Source organism: Pagrus pagrus (genome assembly GCF_965226575.1).
Source record: "Pagrus pagrus genome assembly, chromosome: 16".
Lineage (NCBI taxonomy): Eukaryota > Metazoa > Chordata > Actinopteri > Spariformes > Sparidae > Pagrus > Pagrus pagrus.
Genome location: NC_140200.1, coordinates 26,513,256 through 26,537,001, shown reverse-complemented (window position 1 = coordinate 26,537,001; position 23,746 = coordinate 26,513,256). Strand labels below are relative to the sequence as shown.

The following is a 23,746-nucleotide window of genomic DNA, read 5'->3' as shown; positions in this document are numbered from 1 at the left end:
GGAAGTGATTGGGAACGACAGCAACTCAGCCACGAAGTGGTAGGCCACACAAAACGATGGAGCGGGGTCAGCGGATGCTGAGGCGCATAGTGCGCAGAGGTCGCCAACTTTCTGCAGAGTCAATCGCTACAGACCTTCAAACTTCATGTGGCCTTCAGATTAGCTCAAGAACAGTGCGTAGAGAGCTTCATGGAATGGCCGAGCAGTTGCATCCAAGCCATACATCACCAAGTGCATATTTTTCTATTGTGGACCGGACATTCAAATACTGCAACAAAAATGCAACCCTTGTTTTTAAATACAAACTACAAACAGACCAGGCCGGTCAAAAAAGCTTTTACTGATCCACACTTGACTGTATTAAATATGTAGTCGTAGCATATAGGCTGAAGCAGCAGCACAGTAGGAAGCATAACCCTGGAATTACTACAGCTGGCCTGCCTGTGACGGAACTCAGTGCAATTATCCAACCAGACCTCCTGCACTCATTCAAAACAGGATGAGACACAACTTGTACACAACACTTTAAGAACCCAGCAGGGGAAGTCAAATCCCTAAGGCATGGCCAGCCATGTGACATGCAGAATGTTGATAAAAAGAGCTTTAGAGCAAACCTGTCTCTGATATAATTCTGTTATTGATTTTTGACACACCGTCTCCCACTGAGTTCCCCTTGATTAAAGTCCCATGCTGAGATGTAACATGTAATTAATTTGCAGTGACCAACTCAAAAGATACATGATAAATTTAAGAAAAAAAAAAGGACCCCAAACACACAAGTGAAATAATCATCAGAAATACCACATGATTTGCATTAGTTTGGTCGTGGCTTTTTTTCAATTACACATTTTTTTACATATCACCTGAATTTTAAGATTTGAGTGGGTTCATGTTGTATAAAAGATATATACTGTATTGTGAGAGGGAAGGCATTAAAGTTTCCATGATGTTTTTATCACATGTATCTTGCACGAACAGCAGATAAACTTAATTTACTCATCAACAGGATTGGTTAGTATTTCATGTTAATTAATGTACTATGTTCTCACACACAGAGTCCAGATTGTGTTGTGATTGAGATCCTGACCCACCATGCATCCTTGAAAATGACAAAGTTACCTTTTTTGCTCAAAATTACATAATTACATAATCGCCATCAGTAAACAGAGGACCCTGTCTGGCTCTCTCATTCACTGGGAGGGATGCTGTTTTGGTTCAAGTTCACTGAAGGTCAGGAGGGCTGACAGTCGCGGTGATTTTTTTCCATACAAGTTGCCAGAGACAGTAACTGCAACAACACAATAGTGGAAGGAGATAAAGACATGGTGAGTTAAAGTTTTTTGCTCTGAAGGCATCACATAATCACCGCCAGTCAACTGCGGGAGCTGCCTGGCTCTGCTGCCGGGGACAGATGCTGTTTTTCGGGCAGAAATGTGTCAAAGAGTCGGTAGGACAGACAGGATGACAGACACTTTCCAGTGTATAACTGCTGTATTTTTTTTCCTCATATAAGTTGCCAAAGACACTAGCAGTTACCACATTGCTGTTGTTTGGTCCTGTAGCGTTGCTTTGTGGGTTGAAGTGTAGGTCAGACTGTGAACACCATCAGACCGACACATCCGTGTTCCGCACTGCCGGCTCTTCCATTCACACAGCCTCTGCTGCGGCTCTGATACTACCTCCGGAGGCGGATCAGAGCCGGAGCGAAACTGTCCCCCCTCTCTACATCTGTAACTTTCACACAGACAGTGAGGCGGAGTATCAGTACATGATTACCATGTTAAAAGGGCAGTGTGAATGGGGCTATTGTTTAATAGCAATGCAGCAGGTCCTGGAGCATGCCGGCTCTTACAGGGAATGGGCGATGACAACACACACATTTTGGTTTAATTTACCTAACGCCCAAACCACAGAGTCTAAATACAACCTCTTTGCGCTGTGTGCCTTACTTTGTGCCCAGATTATCCGAAGTTTAACCAGATCATGGGAATTTGACACGCCCTGTTTGTTCCCCTTCATGTCAGTGTTTGTGACATGAAGACCAAGCACCTCCCACCGTTCCTCCCACTTTATAAATAGAGGCCTGGATGAGGCCTTCCTCCTCTTTGTCTCCAAACTTTCACCAGACTGAGAGTGTGTTGGTGCTCACCTGAGTTGCTATGTGTCTTTGAGGATCCCTCACTGTAAGTAGTGTGTAATCTTTTCATTTGGACTATGAAGTTTACATATGATGAGGAACATTTGATATAATTTGCTAAATAGTACCGCGATTGAAATATCTTAAGCTTATTATTATTTGAAATATTAATTGTATTCTAATTTGCAAGTATTCAACATAATTTAAAGCTGTATTTCTAATTTGTTTGGGCAAAGTTTGTAATTTGGTTCTTTTCTTTTAGAACCATGGCAATCAACCAGGAATCATTCTTAACCCAACATGCACATCATTCTGGGAAAATAAACAAATATTAATTAATTGCAACCTGTGTTTCCTGGTGGTTTGTGGCTCCAGTTCGAACCATTATATCCACAACACGCCCTAATCGCACAATGCACTTTAGGCCAAGTGCCATAGACTTTTTAAATAAGACCCTACATTTTCATTTTTGGGTGAACTTATCCTGTAAGTTAATATCACTGTAATTCAACATTTCCTGCACAGATGATTCAAAAGGAAAGCCTGTTTGCAACTCAAAGGGCATCATTTCAACAGTGTCACTGTCATTTCATTTCGTCATTGAAGATTTCTCTTTAGAATGCAATAAGTAAAATAACTGTGCATGTACCGACACATAAGCACGGAACATCAAATGTTTTCCATACTTGTGCTGTAAACGTCTGCAATGGATCAAATTCTCGAGCTCTACAAATAAGATTAATTATTGATACTTTTCCAGACTCTCCACACTGAAATAAAGCAATAGGTAGCAATCTCTACCTATAGGTGGAGAAACAACTACCTTGAGAATGAGCTACATGTAGAGAACTTGGGACTACTTGGGATACTCACTGCTCCAAGAGGGTTGCCAGGTTTCTGGATGGTGGCCAGAGATGCTCAGGCAGATCTTCTTCCCTACTTCGAATCTTCCATTTGGCTAGGAGGAGAGGCAGTAATATAAGGTAAAAGGAGGATAAGTGGGTTGTGATTCATTAATAAAACATACACTGCCAAAAGATTACCAAGCAAACTGACATGGAAGTTTTAAACAGTTGAGAGTGTTGAAAAGGAAAATGCAGGCCGATATTTTACAGAAGTACGATTTTTCAAACAATAAATGCAAACTGAAAAAGAAACATTATAAAGAAAAAAGAGAAAAAGTAGCTGGACACAATCAAAAAGTGTATGTCACTACAAATCAGAGAACTCTGGCTTTCATCAGCCTGTCATTAGTGCAGGTGTCATACAGCTGTCTGAATATAATAAGACAGTCTCATATTCCCACAAAACCAGTACAATTCCCTCCGACAATGTGATGACAGCCCAGGCTTTGATCTGACAACTGTCACTTCGTGTGCTGCAACCAGAAATGGTTGAGGGTTAAATGACATGCCGTCCATTTTCTACTCTTTGATCATCTGATTTGACATCTTCCTGTTCCGCTTCAGCGGCAGAATAATCGGATGCGATTGAGACATGGCCTTTGTCAGTGTCTTACTGTGAGAAGAATAATGCTTGGGGGCTTCATGGGGTATTCTGGGGGGAGCACGATTCTGCCGTGGTAAACCCCGCCATCGAAATCGGAATCTGGGGGCCCGCGTACGGAGAAGTGCCATTCAAAGAGGTTATCCTGCAGAAAGAAAGACATGTCACATTGAGCACATGTTACATACAGATATATTCATCAGGATGGACACAACTGTGTGACAACACTGACAATGACGTGTCCTGTGAAGCGTTACCACGCAGCTGTTGTGCTGATGTTGAGCATTTTTTTTAATTGAGAAGTTTCTGATTAATAAAGAAATTCAATTTCTATGAAAACATTGCTATGTGTTGTAAATTATTAATCTGCATCTTTAACATTCAGGCTCTTTTTGCTTGGTTTTGCTTTCATTTTTTTACTGCCTTTTGAAGGTATATGATCAATCTGTGTGGAGGATTCACTTTACCACCCCCTAAAAGTCACTCTCTTCTCCTTGTTTTCTGTCAAGCTTTTACTACCTCAAACATATTTTTTAGTACCAATGAATACCAGGGCCTCACTGTAGAGGAGCTTGACGGTTTCTTTAATAGCTCTTGCAGGAATATTTTAGATTCTGTGGCTCCTGTCAGATATAAAAAGTCAAAATCTTCTTCTCTGCCTCAGTGCCTCCCTTACTTCTCTCGATGAGCTGATGTTGTTATACCAGTGTGTAATCAATTCTAATTTTATATTCACAGCTGATCTCTAAACAGGGGTTCAATCCCAGAATTCTCTGTAAACTATGTGATTGGTCTCCCACTAAGCCAGTTGTTTGAATCATCCCAAGGTAACGAAGAACTTACTCAGGTGCATTACTGAAACATTACTCAATTACAAGTAAAACTACCGGTATTAAAATAATACTTAAGTAAAAGTATAAAGTTTTCTTCTCAAATGCTACTCAGAATATTAGTTACTTTTTAACCATTGATGTTTAATGCATTATCAATAGCAGGCATTCAACCAAAGGGGTTTCTGTTTCTCCAAATCTTCAGTCTAATTTACTCCAAACTAACCCTGCTCTGTTCTGCTCAGTGGTTGTGGTCCCCTCTCCAAACATCGGCCTGCTGTGGAGCTTTTTTGTCTGTATGTCAGCGTTTTCATTGGCCCATTTGTGATCTGATTGTCTTATGGGCAACAAAAGTGAAAATGAAAGCTTTGGATATTAATTAAAATTGTACTCGGTACTCTATTATGATTTTAAAAGTAACTAAGTAGTAGTAACTAAGTAGAAGAACATTTCAGAACCAAATTGTCTCCACTTGTGATGTCACTGTGTCCTGGTGTAGACCTTAACATAACTGCATGTCACTGCAAGCAAACAAAAGCTCATCACATCAGTTCCCAATATGCTTTGTTGTAATGTCAGTGACCTGAATTGTGTTTTTATAGCCAATACTTCTATATTTGGGTAAATCTAACTATGTATGTACAGACACAATCAATGCATCCTGCGATCACTGCAAAGAGTAAATTACACTGTTTCCAGCTGTATGATCGGGGTTTCACAGAATTATTGATAAGTACACTAGTCAACTCTCAAAACTACAAGCCAACACTGTATTGTTGTGACATAATGCATCATAGAAAGCTATTCAGAGCTTAAATTGGTGTTAGATTAGTTTGAACAATCATTTTGTATGTTATGCCATGTTAAATAAACAATATTTAAATTATTTGATGAAGGAAAACTCCTGTTATTTCTGCAAGAATGCTGTCACGCTGTAACGCTGTCAAACAGTATCTCCACCTTGACAATTACAGTGCAATAAAGTACAAAATGTTGGTCTGTAAACCGTGATGGATGTTTACCATGACTGTTGAGGAAATCACTGTACCCTTCTCATTCTTTCCCCCTTCCAAATGAGTCTGACTTGAGGGCTTTTATTTTGAGATGTCACCGTGTTCCCACATCTTTTGACTTTGGTGAATACAAAGTTATTATCAGTAACAGAAATTGGACAAAACTACAAACCTTCAGTAGAAAATAAGAAAAAAGTTGTATGAAATCAGAATTTGCCTACTTCTTGTATTGACTGTACATCTTTACCTTAAGGTGGTTTGATGTGGTACATATACTGGCACTATGAAGGAACTTACTTCCAGTGGCTGGGCGTGGTAGTGCTCTGTGGGATCTCTCAGTTCAGCAGCCTCTTTCATCAGTCTTTTTACCGCTGGTTATTCAAAGGAAACAAAGAGAAACAACTGAGGTCAGCACATGCAGGTTAAAAATCATTCTCAGTATTTGAAGCAGTCCACCACCATGCCTTGTGTGTGTGAAACCCTACAATTCCAATGCAGGACTTTCACATGCCGCTATTTCTGATTTCCAGATGCAGAGGGCTGTGAATGTACTGCTCCCTCGGGTTACAGGACGTTAACACAGACGGACAGATGAGAAGAGCATGCAGACGGACTGGGCTTCATGTACTGGCAGTGCACAAGTCTCTGCTAAAAATCACACTGGCTGTCACACTCTTCAGACAGCTCGGGTAAAAGCGCTGAAACAGAAACGCTGCAAATGTGCAATCTCAAAATCTTGTTTTGAAACCACCTTTGGCACTTCTGTTTCTTCACAAGACACTATGGAGTCATACAATCTCCTGCTAAGCCTTTGGTGTGTGGACTGACATACTGCATGATTACAAAATGAGGCTGATGCAACAGATTTTAACACTTGAGAGGCAGAACTGAGGGTATGCTACATATAGATAGCCAAGTTATCAAGAGATTTTTGCATGGAGATATCAATAATTGTTCCCAATTTTCCTTGTTTTATATAGATATTTCATCATATTTTATTCATGTTACTTTCCCAGCTTTCTTTTTTGCTCCTGTTTTAATTTGCTGTTGATGCAAACTCAACACATCCTCCATGTTTACCTGTTCGCATCTAACTGGGTGAATTAACAGTCAACAGACAATTTTGGAGAGTTTTATTTGTTTCTGTTGAAGTGTGTAAGTTCATATTAGTTTGCTAAAAGAGAAAAACTTGAATTCAGAAAGTGTACTGTTGCATTCTTCTGTTTTGTAAGTAAAATAAGTGTAAGAGTATTTCATTTCTTGGCATTTTGTGAATTTATTTTGTTTTTTATTCAACTAAAAACGTAGCAAACTCCCAGCAACACAGGGGTGGGGGACACACACCACGTTGCAGTGAGGGGTGGCAGTGGCTGGTTGGAAAATTTTTGCATATTGCCCATCAGATTAGTCCAAGTTTATTAGTCCTCCCAGATGTGTTTTATCAGGCCTTTGTTAGAATCCAGCTTTTATCTATATGCAATTTACTACTATTTACTACAAATTACTCTTCTAGGGCCACACGAAAAGAAAAACAATGACGATAAACAATATAACCATTGGGAGATGATTCACGATCAGTGCAAATGTCTATTTTTGCCTCACAATTTTCATTTTCACTGGAAAATATGATTAAAATCATTAAGGTGGCATTTGTTGGGGTCTGTACCAAACACGTTTTCTTATAAGTAATTTGTAGGCCAGGGCATCTCTGCAGCACTGCAGTACTTCATTATAATGATGTTTTGTCACACATTTTGCCTTAACGAAAAAGTGCAGCTTATTGTGATTTAGATGGCACTGGGCCATATTGTGATTTGGCAAATCATAAATTTGATTAATTGTGCAGCCTTATCGTCTACTACTATGACTTTTACTACTATCAATTACAATAATGATAACAACTCACAAACTGTGATTGCAAAGCACTCTGCAGAGAGAGAGACAGGATGAATATACTCTATTGATGGTATCAGTACATATTGCAAAGGCATTGACACATCAGAGCTGAAGCCACAGTGGTCAAATTGAAGAATTGCTAATTAGTTGCTTAAAAAAGATGAGCAGATGATTAGCTGATGACTTGATCCTGCTGCATGCTACAAATACAGCTGAACTTGTGACTCAGGCACAAGGCAGAGAGAAAGTAAACACTTTTTTTTTTTTTTTCTTGTTTGTCTTTCAGGGGTCAATTTCTACCCATGGCGGCATTTTGTTAGTCTGTGTGCAGACGCAACCGATCTCAGAATGAGGCGACAGAGAAACATCTGCTGGAATTAACCCTTGTGTGATGACCCAGCCCACAACACACTCAGGCCTGCTGGGTTAATCTGAATACAAACAACCTCATCCAGCTGCTGATGCTGCTGATGCTGGTGATGATGATGATGATGATGATGGGGGGGGGGGTTACTCACCATCCTGGCAGCCAAGGTCACAAAGATGCTCCTTGATGTAATGCTGACTACCAGGCTGCAGCCAGCAGTCAGAGTACAAGAGGTGAGTCCTCACAGCAGCCACATTAGAGTTCATCTAAGGCAACACCTGGGGTTAAATATCCCATCATGCTTTAACACAAGGTCATTAGTCACAACAACAGGTGCTGATGTCACGGTCTCAGCCTCATGTTGACAAAGTGCTCTTCACAAGTTCAAAGGAGCTGTTGCGTTGTCAGACAGCAAGGTCAATTTGCTTACTTTTGCTCTCTTATGGGCTGCTACTAGAGCTCCAGCTATCAGCTACCAGCCTGCTGCAAGAGGAAACAGGATGGGGCTGAAAATTGGAAAGTAATTGTGAAAAGGAAAGCGGAACTAAGAGGTATTCATGGAGGCAAAATTGGTTTGGAATCCAATCGAGTGCGGACTGCTTGGGTGTTGAGCTGGAAATGGAGACTGTGAAATGAACACAAGAAGAGGACGAAGGGCAGCAGTGGGGATGGGTGGGAGAGCAAATAACAGGGATGAAGGCGAGGCGAGCTGAGAGGATGTGCAGGCTGCAGGGGGGAGTGAAGCAGTGGAGCAGAGAGATGGCCTGACACCACGCGGCTTTCGGGGCACGTGTTCGGTCTGATTCCGCCCGAGGACAGACACTCTTCGGTGAAGATGTGAATCAACCCCAGTAATCCCACATCGGATACACAAGGAGAATGGGGGACGAGTCTGTACGTGTGTGTGTGTGTGCGTGTGTGTGTGTGTGTGTGTGTGTGTGTGTGTGTTTGGCTTCCCCAACCTCCGCCTGTTTACACAAGAGTGCAGGGGGTCACAGAGTACTTGCAGTCTTACTCAAGCTTAAAATTATTAAGAGAAGGGGGCAGATGAGAAACCAATCCTATGTAAGGGGAAATTTCGACTTCCATGCATCAGCCTGCAAAAGCATCTTGGCCCACAACTGATCAACATACACCTCATGTTCTGGCAGTTTTGCATTGCAAAAACCTTCAGACGACTGTCTCCCAGGGTGATGAAACTCCGAAAAGTTTTCCAAATTTTATAACAGGAAATGAGACATGTCTGCATTCTGTCTTTAATGCAAATCACTACCTACATTTGCCAGCTGTCAATAGTAGATGTCTATTTCACTGAAAGACAACTCCAAAACAGAGAAGACGAACTTGATTTCCATCAGAATGATGAAATAATGTGCTTCGGGAATGTTACTGCTTGGGCAGGATGGCATGTGCCTTTACTGCTGTGGGTTTGATTCCAGCTTCTAATGTCATCTCTGCTCTCACTCCACATAAGTATGCATACATAATTCCACCTTCATCAATGACAATCTGTTGGTTTTCCTGAAAATGTTGAGCTTCAACGGAAACCCAAATTACAACAAAGCTGTTTGCCCATGTGGCACGGCACATAAGAGCCAACAAATTAAATAACAGACAGGAAGCTTAACTGTGCAGTGATCTGTGAACAGCTGAACATGCGGCTGCAGCGCTTCACAGTGAGAGCTCCATCCGTCATGACCGGCAACATGACATTTCAAATTCACAAATGCTGAGCCAGCTGTAGGCGGGGCAGCCGACTGGTAAAAAGACTAAGCCACAACCGGAAGGTCGCAAATGTGACGTATGTAAGTGTAATCATCCTATGTGTCGATCCAGCTGCTGTTTGTACAGAACTTTCAAATTCTGTCATACTCCTTTACAGGGAAACACTAGAGGTGAATAGGTAAACTAAAAGATATCACCATAAAACTGAAAGATAAAAACGATGGAAATTTTGAAAAGGTATACAAACAACAGGACAACTTCGCTCAATCCCATGTCCAATTTTTATTCCTACCCCTCATTTTCGAGTGCCCCCTTGCCCCTCAGAACAGAGTTACAAGGAGTAGTGGTCGAAATGTCCTGCTATAAAATGGGACAACCGTTCAAGACTCTCAGATTTCACATAACCAGACACTTCTGATCTACTGTGTTCAGCTGTGACAACATCTCTTGCATTACCATGGTAACCCTGGTATCATCACAATGCCATTTGCCATTTCTCTGATCGATATAGAAAAGCATGGATGCTCCCAATTCCATCAAAACTCCCCGTTATCAATCAAGTCATCAAATAAAACAAAAAGAATTACCGCTTCATTAACTGGCGCTTTATACATCAGCAACCTGTGCTACTACCCTGCCAGTCTGCACTGATACTAGAGAGGTGGTTTCGAGTGCAGAAACTCTGCTGCAGGACTTCAGTTAAATTTCGAGCATCATATGCCACATCCAAATGCTAGACTGTCATACACAAATCAGAAATAATGATGTTAGCTCAGTTAGCTGCTGAGGCATCAGCAAACTAGCAGCAAATGGTGTATGCTTGTTATAAAGGAAAGGACCATAATACATTGAAATGACAGAGAGTTCTCATAACCCTCAGTCTGAAGTGTGCCTCTGAAAATTTCTGTTTGGAGACCATGTAGCCCTAACACTTCACCCTACCCCTCTAACCAAACAAGAATCAGGACATCATACCCCTTGGTGTAAATGTGTAAAATGGAGAGGAGGGCTAAGTGGTAAGGGAAAGGGGTGTATTGGGACTGGCACTATAATGTTTGGCAAACACACCAATATCTTCCTTAAAGTACCTATAAAAGCAGAAATACAAGCTGCTGGTAGCTGGGAGAACCAAAGTGTCCTCAAGATGTTTATAAGAGCACACAATTGTTATGCAAAAGAGAAGACAGCAGTGCTCTGAAAAGAAATAAAGAGAGAAAGAGAACATTTTTGACAGCAATTAGAATGAAAAGAGGGGGGAGAATCAGGAGGTGACGTGAGGTACTTCTTAATATGAGTTATTAACCATCAACAGAAGCTGCAGTCATTTTGACTGGAGAGTAAAATGTCAGGGAAAACTAAAAATGCAGATTGATATGCTGGTTTTAAGTCTGTTGTGCCTGTGCTGTCAATGCAAATCAAGATGGAGAAGACTAGAGCACATGTGTTGCATTGCTGAGAGGAGGAAAGTGAAAGCTGTGGAGGTCTAATCACTGTGTGCATGTACTGTATGTCTTTGTCGTTGTATTGCATTTATTGTTGGGTTCCTATATATGTGATTTATATTTCCAGAGTTTATTTAGGAGGTGAATCCTTGCCTGGCTTAAAAGATTTTAGTCTTTACTCAATGTTCTCTATGCTGATGGAACAGTAGGTAGTATTACGGATGCTATCTAGGCCAGATCACTCTATGGGTTTTTCTTCAGAACAACAAATGCATCTATTAAGTGCAGTGTTGGGTTTTGGCTATAGAAGCACATTTAATGTGTGTGCTACTAGTCTGTGACATAACAGTACATTTGCACATTTTTGTAGATATATTTTCATCCCAATACCCCAAAATTTTTAAAATTGGAAAATTAAATCTGCCTACTCAATGTGGAAAGAACTGAGAAAAAACATTTTTAACGTTAAAACATACCTTGCTTCTGAATCAATAGATATCAATAAAATGTCATAATTACTGGTTGTCGAGGTGCTCCCACAGAACAAACCACTTATTCAGGCATGGCTAAAAATTAACTAGGTCACCCATTACTGGTATAATTAATATTACTTCATAATATAACAAAAGTGTGTGCATACTCAAAGTAAGAAATACTTAAAGCAACATTATGTGAAATTGGCATTTTATATGTTATGTGTTATGTTTTTTATGTGACTGCAACACCACAGGTCTGTAACAATTCGTCAGACGTAACGTAGGTGCTAACCACAGACAAAACTCATTACGTCATAACAATGTTATGTCTTGAAAATGTGTTTGTTGTAATGCTGTGATCCTACCCTATCACTGAAGTTACATAGTGCAGAAACAAGTGATGGGGCTGGAGTGGCTGTGACAGAGACACCATTCACCCTATTATAAGACACTGTACCATCAATGATTTTGAAGCTGTTATTTTAAGGTAAAAAAGTTAGATAATATTGATGTAATATTATGCAAATATATCATGACAATCAAATGTGGTGTTATCTTGAGAACAGCGACAGCCAGTTATAAATGTTAATATGCTGGTTTTGGACATGTGTATTTTATGTATATTATTTTATGATCAAATTATACAAAACCAAGTCAAGTCCGACAAATCAATGTCAGAATTTTACACCAGGCTAAAGTTTGATAATCACCATCATCAGGTTTAAGCTAATTTAAAGTTGGACCCTGACCAGCTGGACTTGTACTAATTAGCTCTATGTCGTTTGCATCGACTGAGTTCAATCAGAGAGGGGATTACCAGTAACCAATTTCCTGTTACACAGCATTGGTGTTCTCTTGGACCAACTCCAAAGTAATACACAGCTCACTGTCTATTCTTTATGAGCATTACAATTACACAGAACAGTGTGTCTTTTTCAACAAAACTATTTTGTCAAGCATGAATAGCACTTAACTATTATGCAGAGAGCATAATAACCAGACAACTCATACAATTAACGTTAATTGGCTGAATCTGAGAAACTTTACCACCAACAGTTATCATTATATCTGACGAAATCACAGTTTCCAACTAAAACCTTCATCTCAACCTCCAGGTTCTTCAGACATTGTTAATCATGTGTAATAAAATTGCTTGCTATTTGACAATCTCACACTTTCAAATTGCAATGTCAATATAAACACGATGAACCATTCAGTCCTATGCCTACTTTTCTGTTGGTTTCCAGCCTAAGAAGGGAGTCTGGAACATAGAGTACAGCACAGTGAATGGCTCAGGGTGGATGTGCATCATTTGTACATATTGTATACTGTATACAGTAAGTACAACTTTAGAGTATGGTACATGCCTGTGGCCCAAGGCAATAATGAGCCCAATGTGTGGCCTAAGTTGTCCTGACAGCACAGGGAGCAGTGGTCTCCTGAACAACTACCCAGCAGACCTTGGCACATGACAGCAGCACTGGGCCTCATTCCCATCAGCAGCAGCAGCAGCAAATGAGGCATTTAGCAACACATTATGGCTGTGTAGAGGAGAACTGTGAGGAAAACACAGACTCCAGAGTGCGAATGCGAGCTGTTAAAAACTATTAGTACAATCTCCACATACGGTATGCTCATATAATGTTCATCTTATTCCTTGTCTGAATACTGTGAATGCTTTTTTTTTTTTTTTTTTTTACCTCATTCAAGAAAGTGTTGTTTTTCCTTTGTCTACGATAGTTTTACAAATCCCAACGTTCTAGAAAATACTGGTGGCATGGGTCAGGTAGAAGGAGAGAGACACTTTGGTTGGGGGGAAGGTGCAGGATCAAGAGGAATGGGATGACAGAGAGCTATAGCTAAAAGCTTTTCAGGTTAAAAGATCCTCTCTATCTTCCTGGCCACCAGTTAGTCATGATTTCTCCACTTGGGGAATCCATCAGTGCCCCGCAGAGTGGAATCAGAGCGCTCAGAGGTGTGATAGGCTATCAGGGCTGGACAGGCACTTCAGAATGAGAGATGAACCACTTGGGAGAGTCAGCTCAGTACCTCATCCACCAGTATCTTTTGGGATGGCAGCTGGCAGCTTCAGCTTTAATGGCAATGCCAGTGGCGACTCACTCTCAGCTTGGGACTCCAAGGGGACATGGGCAAGATATCATAATGTCTAGACCAAATTTCATGGGGCGTTATCTGATCTCTCATGTCAAGTCAGCAGTTCATTGCCATAACTTCTATTTATTAACTTATCCTTAGCTGGGGTTCTTAGAGTTTTGACTGAGTGCCAATTTAGGAAGCCACACAGGAAAACCTTTAAACCTAAAAAGGATTTGTGATTGGTCTCATAAAAGTGTTAACCTATTAAACTTCTTGAGCACTGAATTCATCGGTTATTAGTTAAGGCAGATCACTTTATCTGTCCCCCCGTAGTACAACAAAGTAAGAGTTCCACATTAAACTGCCAAGTTGTCCGCTGGAATCACTAACTTAAGCTAAAAGCCCTGGTATTGATGACAGAAAGTAATTTTGCAACACTTCCTTGGTGCCTCATGTTGTCATCCAACCAGCAGTTTTCTATAAATTGACAATCCCAACCTTACATATTCGCGTTAGGGTTTGATACCGTAGCAGAGAAGTAGCTCAGTACTGCATATTGATGTTATCTTTATTGAAATATGAGACTATATATGTTCTTAGATTTTGCATATCATTATGTTGTGATATGACATAAGGGTTGTCTTTTCCTGGTTTTAAAGGCTGCATTACAGTAAAGTGATTCCATTTTCTGAACTTACCAGACTATCCTACTTGTTCTAATACTTGTCGTTATCCACTTAGTAATTATATCCACATCATAATCACAATATAACTTTTTGAATAAATCCTGCAGCCCTATTAGCCAGTAAAATCTGTCACTGGTCAACCGATAAGAAAAATCAATACCAGTGTCAATATCATCTGTTAGAGTGGCTTTTGAAAATAATTATGATTTAAAGTCGCCACAATGTGTTGTTCTCAAAACAATTTTGTCTCAGCTGACTATTGTGCATTTTCACTAACAATGTCCCATTTAAATCAAATCAAAGCATGGCTGTCAGTGAGGCCTTTGGCTGACTGCCTGATTCAATAGTCTTCAGTGCTGTCTACGTGTTTGCTCTTCTTTGTGAGTGTGTGTGTCACTTTGTGATAACTGAATATTAATTAAACAAGTGTGTGCACCACGTAAATGTTTTGCCACGATTACAAGACAGGGCTCAGGCCTCTTAGGAAGGTTACGTATACTGCAATCTACTTGGCATCTGATGAAGTAGCTGTAGTTGGTATCATCTTTGCAGCCCTTAGTGAATAATCAATCATTTGGACACATGCTTTGTTGTCAGTGCTAGCTACTTACAGCATTGTCCAGCTCTGAAGACGGTGTTCTTAGACAAACTGTCCCTGTTGTTTGCTCAAGCATATTTAATGAAGCTGGCCTTAAATGGCTCTTGGAGGCTATAAGAGGACCGGAGAACTTAGTTGACAGATTCTATGTAGCCGGTCACACTGTGATTTATATTGATGGAGAAGTTTGAAATACTAAGGGGCACTCTGTCACAGACAGAATGTGCTACGTGATTGGAATTTCAAAAGTTACTCAACACCTGATATTCAAAATAGGGTTGGACCAATGGACTACCATCATCCATTCCTGATGGCTGACAGTCATCATAACATTGTGAAAAAATGCCACCACCAGAGGGCACAAAAAAGTAGTTCTTATTTAACCAGCTCAGTCAGGTGAACCCAAGACGCTCGGTTACATTGGTGGCAGCCATGTTTCTTTTCTGCAGGCTGCTGTTAGTGTCCTTCTCTCAATCCTCAGCTTAGCTTCCCCAGTATTGCTATCCAACTAATTTTGTTTGAAGCTTCTGAGGCTGAACACAGTTTAGTTACGGACATGTGGTGTGGAGCCGAAGACAAAATGGCAACTGCATATGCAGGAGACCATCGACAGAACTTGAACCCCCTCCTCTTTCACCGAAGTCGCCGGTGTAGAAGTATTTTGGATTTCCGGGGAGTTATGTAGACAACATTCGCGTTGTCGACAAAAAAGCCACAGTTTGCAAGCTCTGCTATGTGCGTGTACCATATTCTTCCACTGGCAGCTTAATTGAACTTAATTGTTCAGAGAAGACTATGAACATGGCTGTTTTATTTTTTTGTTTGTTTTGTTGTGAACTTGAATGTCATCTTCTGTGAAGAAGACTGCAGTTACAAAAGAGAAACTAGATGGCGGGATATTTTGTTTAAGTTTCCAATTGACTGAAGATATAAGTTATTCTTACATTATGTTGTTAATAAATGTTTTAAATTTGACATTGAGTGTGGTACATTGCGAACAAAGGTCAGATATTATATTGCATAAAAGTCTAGTCTAAAAATGGCATAGCAACCTGTGCTTAAAAAAAATAAATGTAAAAATCGAGAATCGAAACGAACCGTGACCTTAGAAACGAAAATTGAATCGAATCGAGGATTTGGAGAATCATGACACCCCTAATTTCTACTATATGTATCTTACCAACTTCATATAACATGTATATGAGCCAAATTTCATGTTGGGAGTTGGAGGGATAATGGTGTAGTTGCATGGGAGAGAAGGCTTCCAAATTCATGATCAGAGCTCAAGATGGCGTTTCAACATTTAATTGTTTTGACAAGACATGGTGACATCTTCAGCAGTGTTTGTAGTGACATAATAGGTTTTTCAAGCCAAAACATGATCTTGCCCTAACCCTCACGAAGTGTTTTTTGTGCCGAAACCTAACCAGACCATAAAGACAGCATTGTACATAAAATTGAAAAACTGAACCTAAAAGCAGCGTAAAGAACATATCCATGGTTTGCAAAAACATACATTGCCCACATTTATTCTGGCGATTGGATTGTTCAGTTTTGTTGTCCTTGTTCTTAGCTGTAATGTATATTCCTGCATAAGCACATTGACAGCAATAAAAGCACCAGAGCCAAATTCCTTGCATGTAGATCTGCACACCCTCCACACCCTCTGCCTCACAACATAAAGGCCATACTACTTCCTGCACTGTGCATAGATCACACGTTGCACATTTGTCCAGTATGAACATACCTAGGTATGCTGAGCTGGAAGAGTAGAGGGGATGGGGAGGCATTCCAGATCTCAGCACAGCATCCACTTAACACCACTGTCCCTGCCAGTGCCTGGTTGCACTCTGACGGGCACTCCAGTACTCCACATCCGCTGCTGAATTTAATGTCCCATGCCCATTTTTGGCTTTTCCTTCCAGTATCAGTAAGCATAGATGACATGGAAAAGCCCTTTCCCACACAAGTGCCTCTGGCTTCTGTTGGGTCAGCAGAGGTCTGGTCACAGGCCCAGGGCGATAGGGTGATAATCCTTGTACGCCAAATCATATTATGTAACACATATTTTGAGTGTTTGCCACCGGGAATGGTTTATAGTTTGTCCAGAGGAGAGGAGACACTATTGCGTAATAGCAACAACTCCAAAGATGTGAAAGGCACAGAGCACAGAGGAAGGAGGGAAAAGACTCCTCCAAAGTATCAGCATTTTCCTCATTGCTCTTCTGATGCGGCTGCTTCCACCATGTTCAGCTAAAAGGTAAATCCAGAGGTACAAAGAGAGCTAATTCCTCTCTTTGAGGAGGCTCCTGAATTTATTAAAAATGGAACGAGTATGATAAGGTACAGTAAGGAAGGATGGGATAGAGTACATTTCACACACGAGACAGTGCACTGCAGTCAGTAAACTAAAAAAATACTAGGGATGTCACATATCTACAAATCCTTGATTCTAGTTGACTTTTGATTATAAGCTCATGATTCAATTAGATTTTCAGATGAAACATTTTGTTCAGCACTGACGGCTATGCCATTGTTAGACCATAGCATATAGATTTTATAGAGCAACACAGTGGTGTAGTCTACATTATATGCAAGTATATGCTGTATACCCACTAAAAAAGCTCCAGAATTTCCATATAACCACTTAAAAATGCACAAAGATATATAACAACATAGTTTTTCTGACAGAAACTGCACTTCAGCAGCGTTCCACCTCAGTGTTTGGAAATATATGTAATATTTGTATCGGGTGCTGCTGCATTTGCTGTATTTTGCTCCAATCCAGAATAGAAATCTCTTTTTCTCTCGTGCCTGTAATCTGTACGCTATGTAAGGGCCATGGCCATGGCATAAAGTCACTGCAAACTTAACAAGAGTAATGCCTATGAGTTCAACATATTTTTTGCATGCAAGAGTGGAAACATGAGCAATCTTTTCAAACAACTAATGAGAGAAATACACTGACTGCCTTGCTGGTAGTTTATCTCTCGTTTTCTCATCCACATCAGTTAACAATTGGTTGATGTTAAAACCAACCACTAGTCCAGTACTTGTTTATCTATAAATATGGGTGTTTTCATTAATTCAGTTAGAAATGGTTGTTCAGGAATTCACAATTCCAGTTTCTAAACGCTCAGAGCATCTGCTGTATGGAAGATATTTTGGGCCATAATTCAAATTCAAAGTCCAAATAGAAATAAAAATTAAAATAGATACAATCAGGGTTTCTGCTAGAAAAAATTGGCAACGGACAACGTGACCGGCAGGTTTTCAATTTACCGGACAAATGTTTGAAATTCCAGTCAAATACCTATCTGAATGTATTGAGCTTAAAATGATAAATTATATGCAGGATATATAAGAATGGCATCAAAGCATGTCAATTTATAATCCTTTTTACTGAAAAGTATAGGCTGTATCAAATAAAATGAGTGCCGTCAACTGACCCACGTGAGTAACTTCTAAAATAAACATTGCACAATGCGCTCTTTTAACATGAACATAAAGAAACTGAAGGCCTGTTTTCAGATAAAACAATTTGCAAACAAAAAACACATCTGGATTGGCTCATACCATTTTAATAACGCGGTGTGCTGCCAACTTGAAATAAAAAAAGTCTGTTCGCTATGCTTTTGAAATACATATGCAATAAAAACTCTATATAAACAATTCAGTGTTAGAGTTAAACGTTAATATAGTTATTTCAACTCTTGTTAGGTTTAATTCAACTTCAAAATGAGTTATTCCTTAAAATGAGTAGGTGTTGTTAAAAGGAGTCAAACTATGAAAGAAAGTGGGGAATTGGTCCAATTGGAATTGGTATTTTAACTTTTTTTTTTTACATTATTGTATCAAACAGGAAAGTACGATTAGCACTATGGTATGGTAATTGTGAAACTCTTAATATTAAACTTGAAAACTGGACACAACAGTTCCAACCCAATAGCTCTAAACAAATAAATCATGCATGCATGCCTGAGGGTACTGAGCACCTGCATGTGTGTGTGTGCATACGTGTGTGTGTGTGTGTGTGTGTGTGTGTGTGTGTGTGTGTGTGTGTGTGTGTGTGTGTGCGTGCGTGCGTGCGTGCGTGTGTGTGTGTGTCTGTCCTTGGAACAAGAGTTGTACATCAGTGGAGCAAACATTTAGCTTACACGATACTCTAACAAGTACTCAGTGATACGTGGCAGGCTTTGACTATGTTACCAGTAGCTTTTTTTCTATTTCTTGAGTCTGTAGACGGTTTCAGTTTAACTCATAAAACACAGTCTGTGGTAACACCTGCATGTAACGGAGTGCTGGCAGAAAATGCAGCTACAAATGTGTAATATTCCAATAGACCTTGACCTAGACTTCATGTTTGTCTTCTAGTTGTTGGCCAGGTGCAAACACACATTTAACTCAAGATGACCAGACGGGCCTGTTACACACTGGGACTCACAGTGAAAACTTGAAATAAGAGTCTGATACAGACCATCCATATGCCAACAAAAATAGTTATACACACCTAACTACCACCAAATTAATTTCTGTAAAATGAAACTGTGCCATGTAAATTTGTTACAAGGATTGGCTGCTTTAATAGAAATTCACTGGTCTAACACCGAGTATGTTTACATGTACACTAGTATCTAGGGCTGAAACTAACAATTATTCTTAAAGGTGAAAATAAAATGAACTAAATTCAGAAAGATAACATTTACAATACAAAGAAGTTAATAAAATAAAGTCAGAACTTGATACACAGTATTTCCATAACTGAATAAACAAGCTGTCCTCAGTGGGGGGTTGCTGTCTGAGGCTAGAAAGCTGACTACTTAAAATGGTTCGGCAAATATATTCAAAGTAAAACAGAATGAGATTGTGTTGTCCTTTTGTTTGTTTATTCAGTTTATTTATTCATGAAAATCAGCAAGTAAAGATTTTTCTCTTCTGATTAAAATTTCTTCCACAAACTACATACTGCACCTTTAATTTTGATTAATCCCATGATTATTTTTTCAATATATTGATGAATCATTTGTTGAAATCACATGTTGAAATAAAACAAACAAAAAAAAAAATTTGAGAATCGCAACTTCATAGTAGAACCTGGCCAAACACTATCAGCTGATATTGGCCTATCACAGAAATAAAAGTATCAGTGTATATGTTGTCTGATAAGGAACAGAAGCACATTAGGGAGCACCTAAAACCTGTGGCTACCCAAACTGGACATTTGTCAAAACCTCTAAAAGATCCAGAGCAGAGAGAGAGGAGGAGACGAGAAAAGAGAGAGTAATGTAGTTCATGCTGTCCAATGCAGCCAGGACTGCGCTAGGGCTCTAATCTCCTAGTCGACTGGTCGATTTATTGGTCGATACGTTCTGGCTCGACCAAAATTCTGATTGGTCGATTTTTGGCATGTTAATTACATGCTGCTATGGCAGTGCGTGAACACTCAGCGGGTCCTCTCCATCCCAATGCTGTGTGTCCTGCATATGGCATATTTGACTTCATCAGGAGGAAAGTACCAAGTGCTAATGGGGGTGTTTTCAGAGCACCCCTGTTTCACAGGTAACAGTGTGTCTTCAGAACAACCCCCTTGTTTTCAATATTTTGGATTAGCCCAACCCACTACAGACAACAGACTGAAGAACGTACTACAAGGCCTAGGTCCGGTGGTTTGTTAAGTATTTATTTATTTTTAAGCATTTCATTTACAGTCATTCCTATTCTACCAGGTCAAAGACATCCGCAGTGTGGCAGCATTTTATAAAAATAGAAAATGGAAAAGAAGTCGAATGCAAAGTTCACAGCTCGACTACAAACATGGCATATCACCTAAAAACAGTAAGCTGACTTGTCTGCGTTAGGTTGCTCCGTCCGTTTTAAGTATGAACGTATCAAAATTGGCATATTTCAATGTTTTAGTCTAATAATCATTTTATAACTGCAGGCGCACCCGCCCGCAACGGCAGCATCCCCTAGTTCGTGTCTCAGCCATGAAGCTGAGCTCCTGTGTTCAGTCTCGCTCTGTGCGAGGACACGCGCAGAGCGAAATCATAGCGTCTGTCAATTATTATAACATGACAAAAACAATTGTCTAAATATTCCTCAACAGTTCTTGTGCTGATATCACTAGTTGACATAGTATATTTTCGGAAAGCATGGGCTATGATATTGCGCAGATGCACATGATGCAAAATGCTGTCTACCAAGAGCCCCCCCCCCCATTAGTTGATTTTTAGTTGAAAGTTCACGGCTTTGGTCGACCAAGGATTTCTTTGGTTGATTGCAGCCCTAGACTGCACAGATTTGTACATTGGGGAGACAAAACAACCTCTCCATAAATTAATTGCACAACACAGGAGGGCCAACTCCTCAGGTCAAGTCTGCTGTCCACTTACATCTGAAGGAGGCAAATCATTCCTTTGAGGACAACAATGTAAACATCTTGTCCAGAGAAGACAGATGGTTTGAAAGAGGAGTAAAAGAATCCATCTATGTCAAACTGGAACGACCGTCTTTGAACAGAGAAGGTGGTTAAGACATGACTTATCACCCACCTACAATGCAGTACTGAGTTCTCTCCCCAGACAGCTTAACAACCACTCACATCTGGGCTCACCTAGCCTTAACAACCCACTGAAGGCTGGTTAAATCAACGACCCACACGTGTCCTTAACAACTATGTAAGGACACTCCCACACAGAGTTTAAAAGCCTGCAGCTCCTCCAGTCAGTTAGAAGTGAAGAAGCCTCTTGGATGAGAGGTGAAACGTCTTCAACAAACTGAAACACATCCAGTTGCCTACGATATAGCACTTAGCATGACCTGGATGACTGAGAACATCAACATGTTGTCCGATATGCACTGATATGAAAATATTGTTCGGCCTGTATAGTTCTTACATAGTAATAGAGAAACAAATATAAACCTTTTACTGTGCAGCTTATTTTATCTCCTGTAAATTGGAACACTGTAACCAACACCCTTACTTCCAATAATATTTTGGACACTCATTTGCACTTTGCATTTGACTTTTAATGTTTCATCAAACTGATCAAAACCCACAGTGATATACTGGTACTTAGCAGGTTTGTTACTGCCTATGATTCACTTGTTAAATAACCCATCTACTGTATATGGCCTGGTAAAAACCCTTACTAATCACAAATATCATCCTTCTGACAAACCCCTGATGTTCTGTGTACAGAACCCTTGCTTCTGCTGTTTAACTGTTCATAAAGGCCCATGACTTTAGCTACGTACTGTACGCAGACGGGTCCTAAACAAAGTATAATGTTCCACGTACTCTTTCAGCCCGGAAGAAAGTTATGCCAATGCACTTCCTATGGACACTGGCCAAATATAGGTGCTTTTAGTTAGTAAATACACATGTAACGTTCATAAATATATAGATATTCACATGGAGTTATCTCCGGGAAAAGCCAACGAATGTGGTCTCACTAAGAGATGGAGCCAGAGCCGCACCGTGTCAGTGTAGTAGTTAAATTTCGGGTTATTACTAACTGTTACGAGTGTCAATAGTGAACCTGTGGGTTTCAGCTGTGTCAGTCATGTTAGCAAACTCTCCGACAGCTGCAGAACAACAGAAAACTCGTTACATGTGAGAGAGAGCTTACCTGGACTCTTGAGGTTATATTTATTCTCCATACTGGCAGTCGTTGAGGTCTCTGTTTAATGATGAAGTGCTGCTGAGTTCCTCTTGCTAACTCGCTAGCTAACTACCAGCTAGCTTGCTACCTTGATACTTAACGTTAGCTACCACTTAGTAGCCCGGCTAGCTTGCTTCGTTCCTCAAATAAGAGCAGGGAAGCTGAAAGCGTTGGTCGTTCACGCTCCCCGGTGCTCTGATATGAAGCTGAAACAGAAGATATTCGATTCCACCCGTCACAAGACACTTGAAGAGTTGTTTCTCAAGTTATTTTCTGTTTCGGCTTTGAAACTGTTTGTGAAATGTTATCCGCGTGACGTCATTTGGAGAAACGTAAACAGGAAGTGTGTGACTACTGGCTGCTTTCTTCTTCTGTGGCGATCTGTGGCAGCGCAGCCGCACGAGCCACAAGGAAAAGTTGGCAGGACCTCGGCAGCTCGGTATTCAGTTTCTCCATGGGAGGCAAAAATGACCATACAGATTGTAATTCTGTATGGAGCTGCATATCTAGCTGTGAGCTTCAATCACTGCTGAATAAATCATGGTAAAAAAGAAGCAGAAACAGCTGAATTTATACTATTTGTTCCCATCTCTGAAATGGACAGAAGGCTAAAATTAGTCAATTTCAGTAGGCCTACAATAATTTGTTTCACACATTCTGACCTGTTCAAGGTTAAATACGGTATGAAATAAAACATGTTTTAAAAGTATACTCATATGCAGCATGTACCTAGGGTAGCCTACCAGTTTCAACCTAAACACAAAGTCCTTACAGTGACTTGGGATACATAGATCCAAGCAAGTCAGCCCTGATAACTGAGAATCTTCAGCTGTGATTTATTACAAGGTAAGAATGTTCTGTTGATTGTGTTCATTAGTTTTGTAGTGCGATAGAAGCCAGCTTTCAAAGTTCGTTTGGTTAGTTTATAACTTACTAGACTCCTTTAGGCTGTAAAATCCCATAAGCAATTTAATGGAACAAGTTATATGTCAAGGTTAACGCATTGTAAGATCCGTTTGAAGAAGATGGGTCAACTTGAATCATCTACTGTACTGTAGGTCACATTTAGAACATTTCAGAACCTCTTATCTGAGCACATCTCCATCCCCAAGTACAGGGCTGTCCAAAGCCGGGTCCGTGGGCCGAGGTTGGCCCGCCATAGGGTTTATTCTGGCCCATTAGATGTATCAAGCGAAAAAATGAATTTTCAAAAATCACAATAATGTTTATGCCGTTTTATTTTTGTGAGGAAAACATGTTCTAGGATTCCTAATTATTAATTATTGTCCATAATCTGAGTATACTATAA

General features: G+C 40.1%; 1 protein-coding gene across 1 annotated transcript in view; it reads right to left on the bottom strand.

Annotated features, from left to right (window-relative positions):
• The window catches only part of ube2j1 (ubiquitin-conjugating enzyme E2, J1), a 40,150-nt gene extending 17,381 nt beyond the window's left edge, over nucleotides 1-22,769 (bottom strand). Inside the window, exons 1-4 of the mRNA XM_084377804.1 lie at nucleotides 22,405-22,769; nucleotides 5,784-5,857; nucleotides 3,657-3,788; nucleotides 3,011-3,095 (exon numbers count right to left, since the gene is read on the bottom strand). Of these exons, the coding sequence (XP_084233930.1) occupies nucleotides 3,011-3,095; nucleotides 3,657-3,788; nucleotides 5,784-5,857; nucleotides 22,405-22,435 (322 nt within the window). The 5' untranslated portion in view covers nucleotides 22,436-22,769. The remainder of the gene's footprint in view (nucleotides 1-3,010; nucleotides 3,096-3,656; nucleotides 3,789-5,783; nucleotides 5,858-22,404) is intronic.
• Between the last annotated feature and the right edge of the window lie 977 nt (nucleotides 22,770-23,746).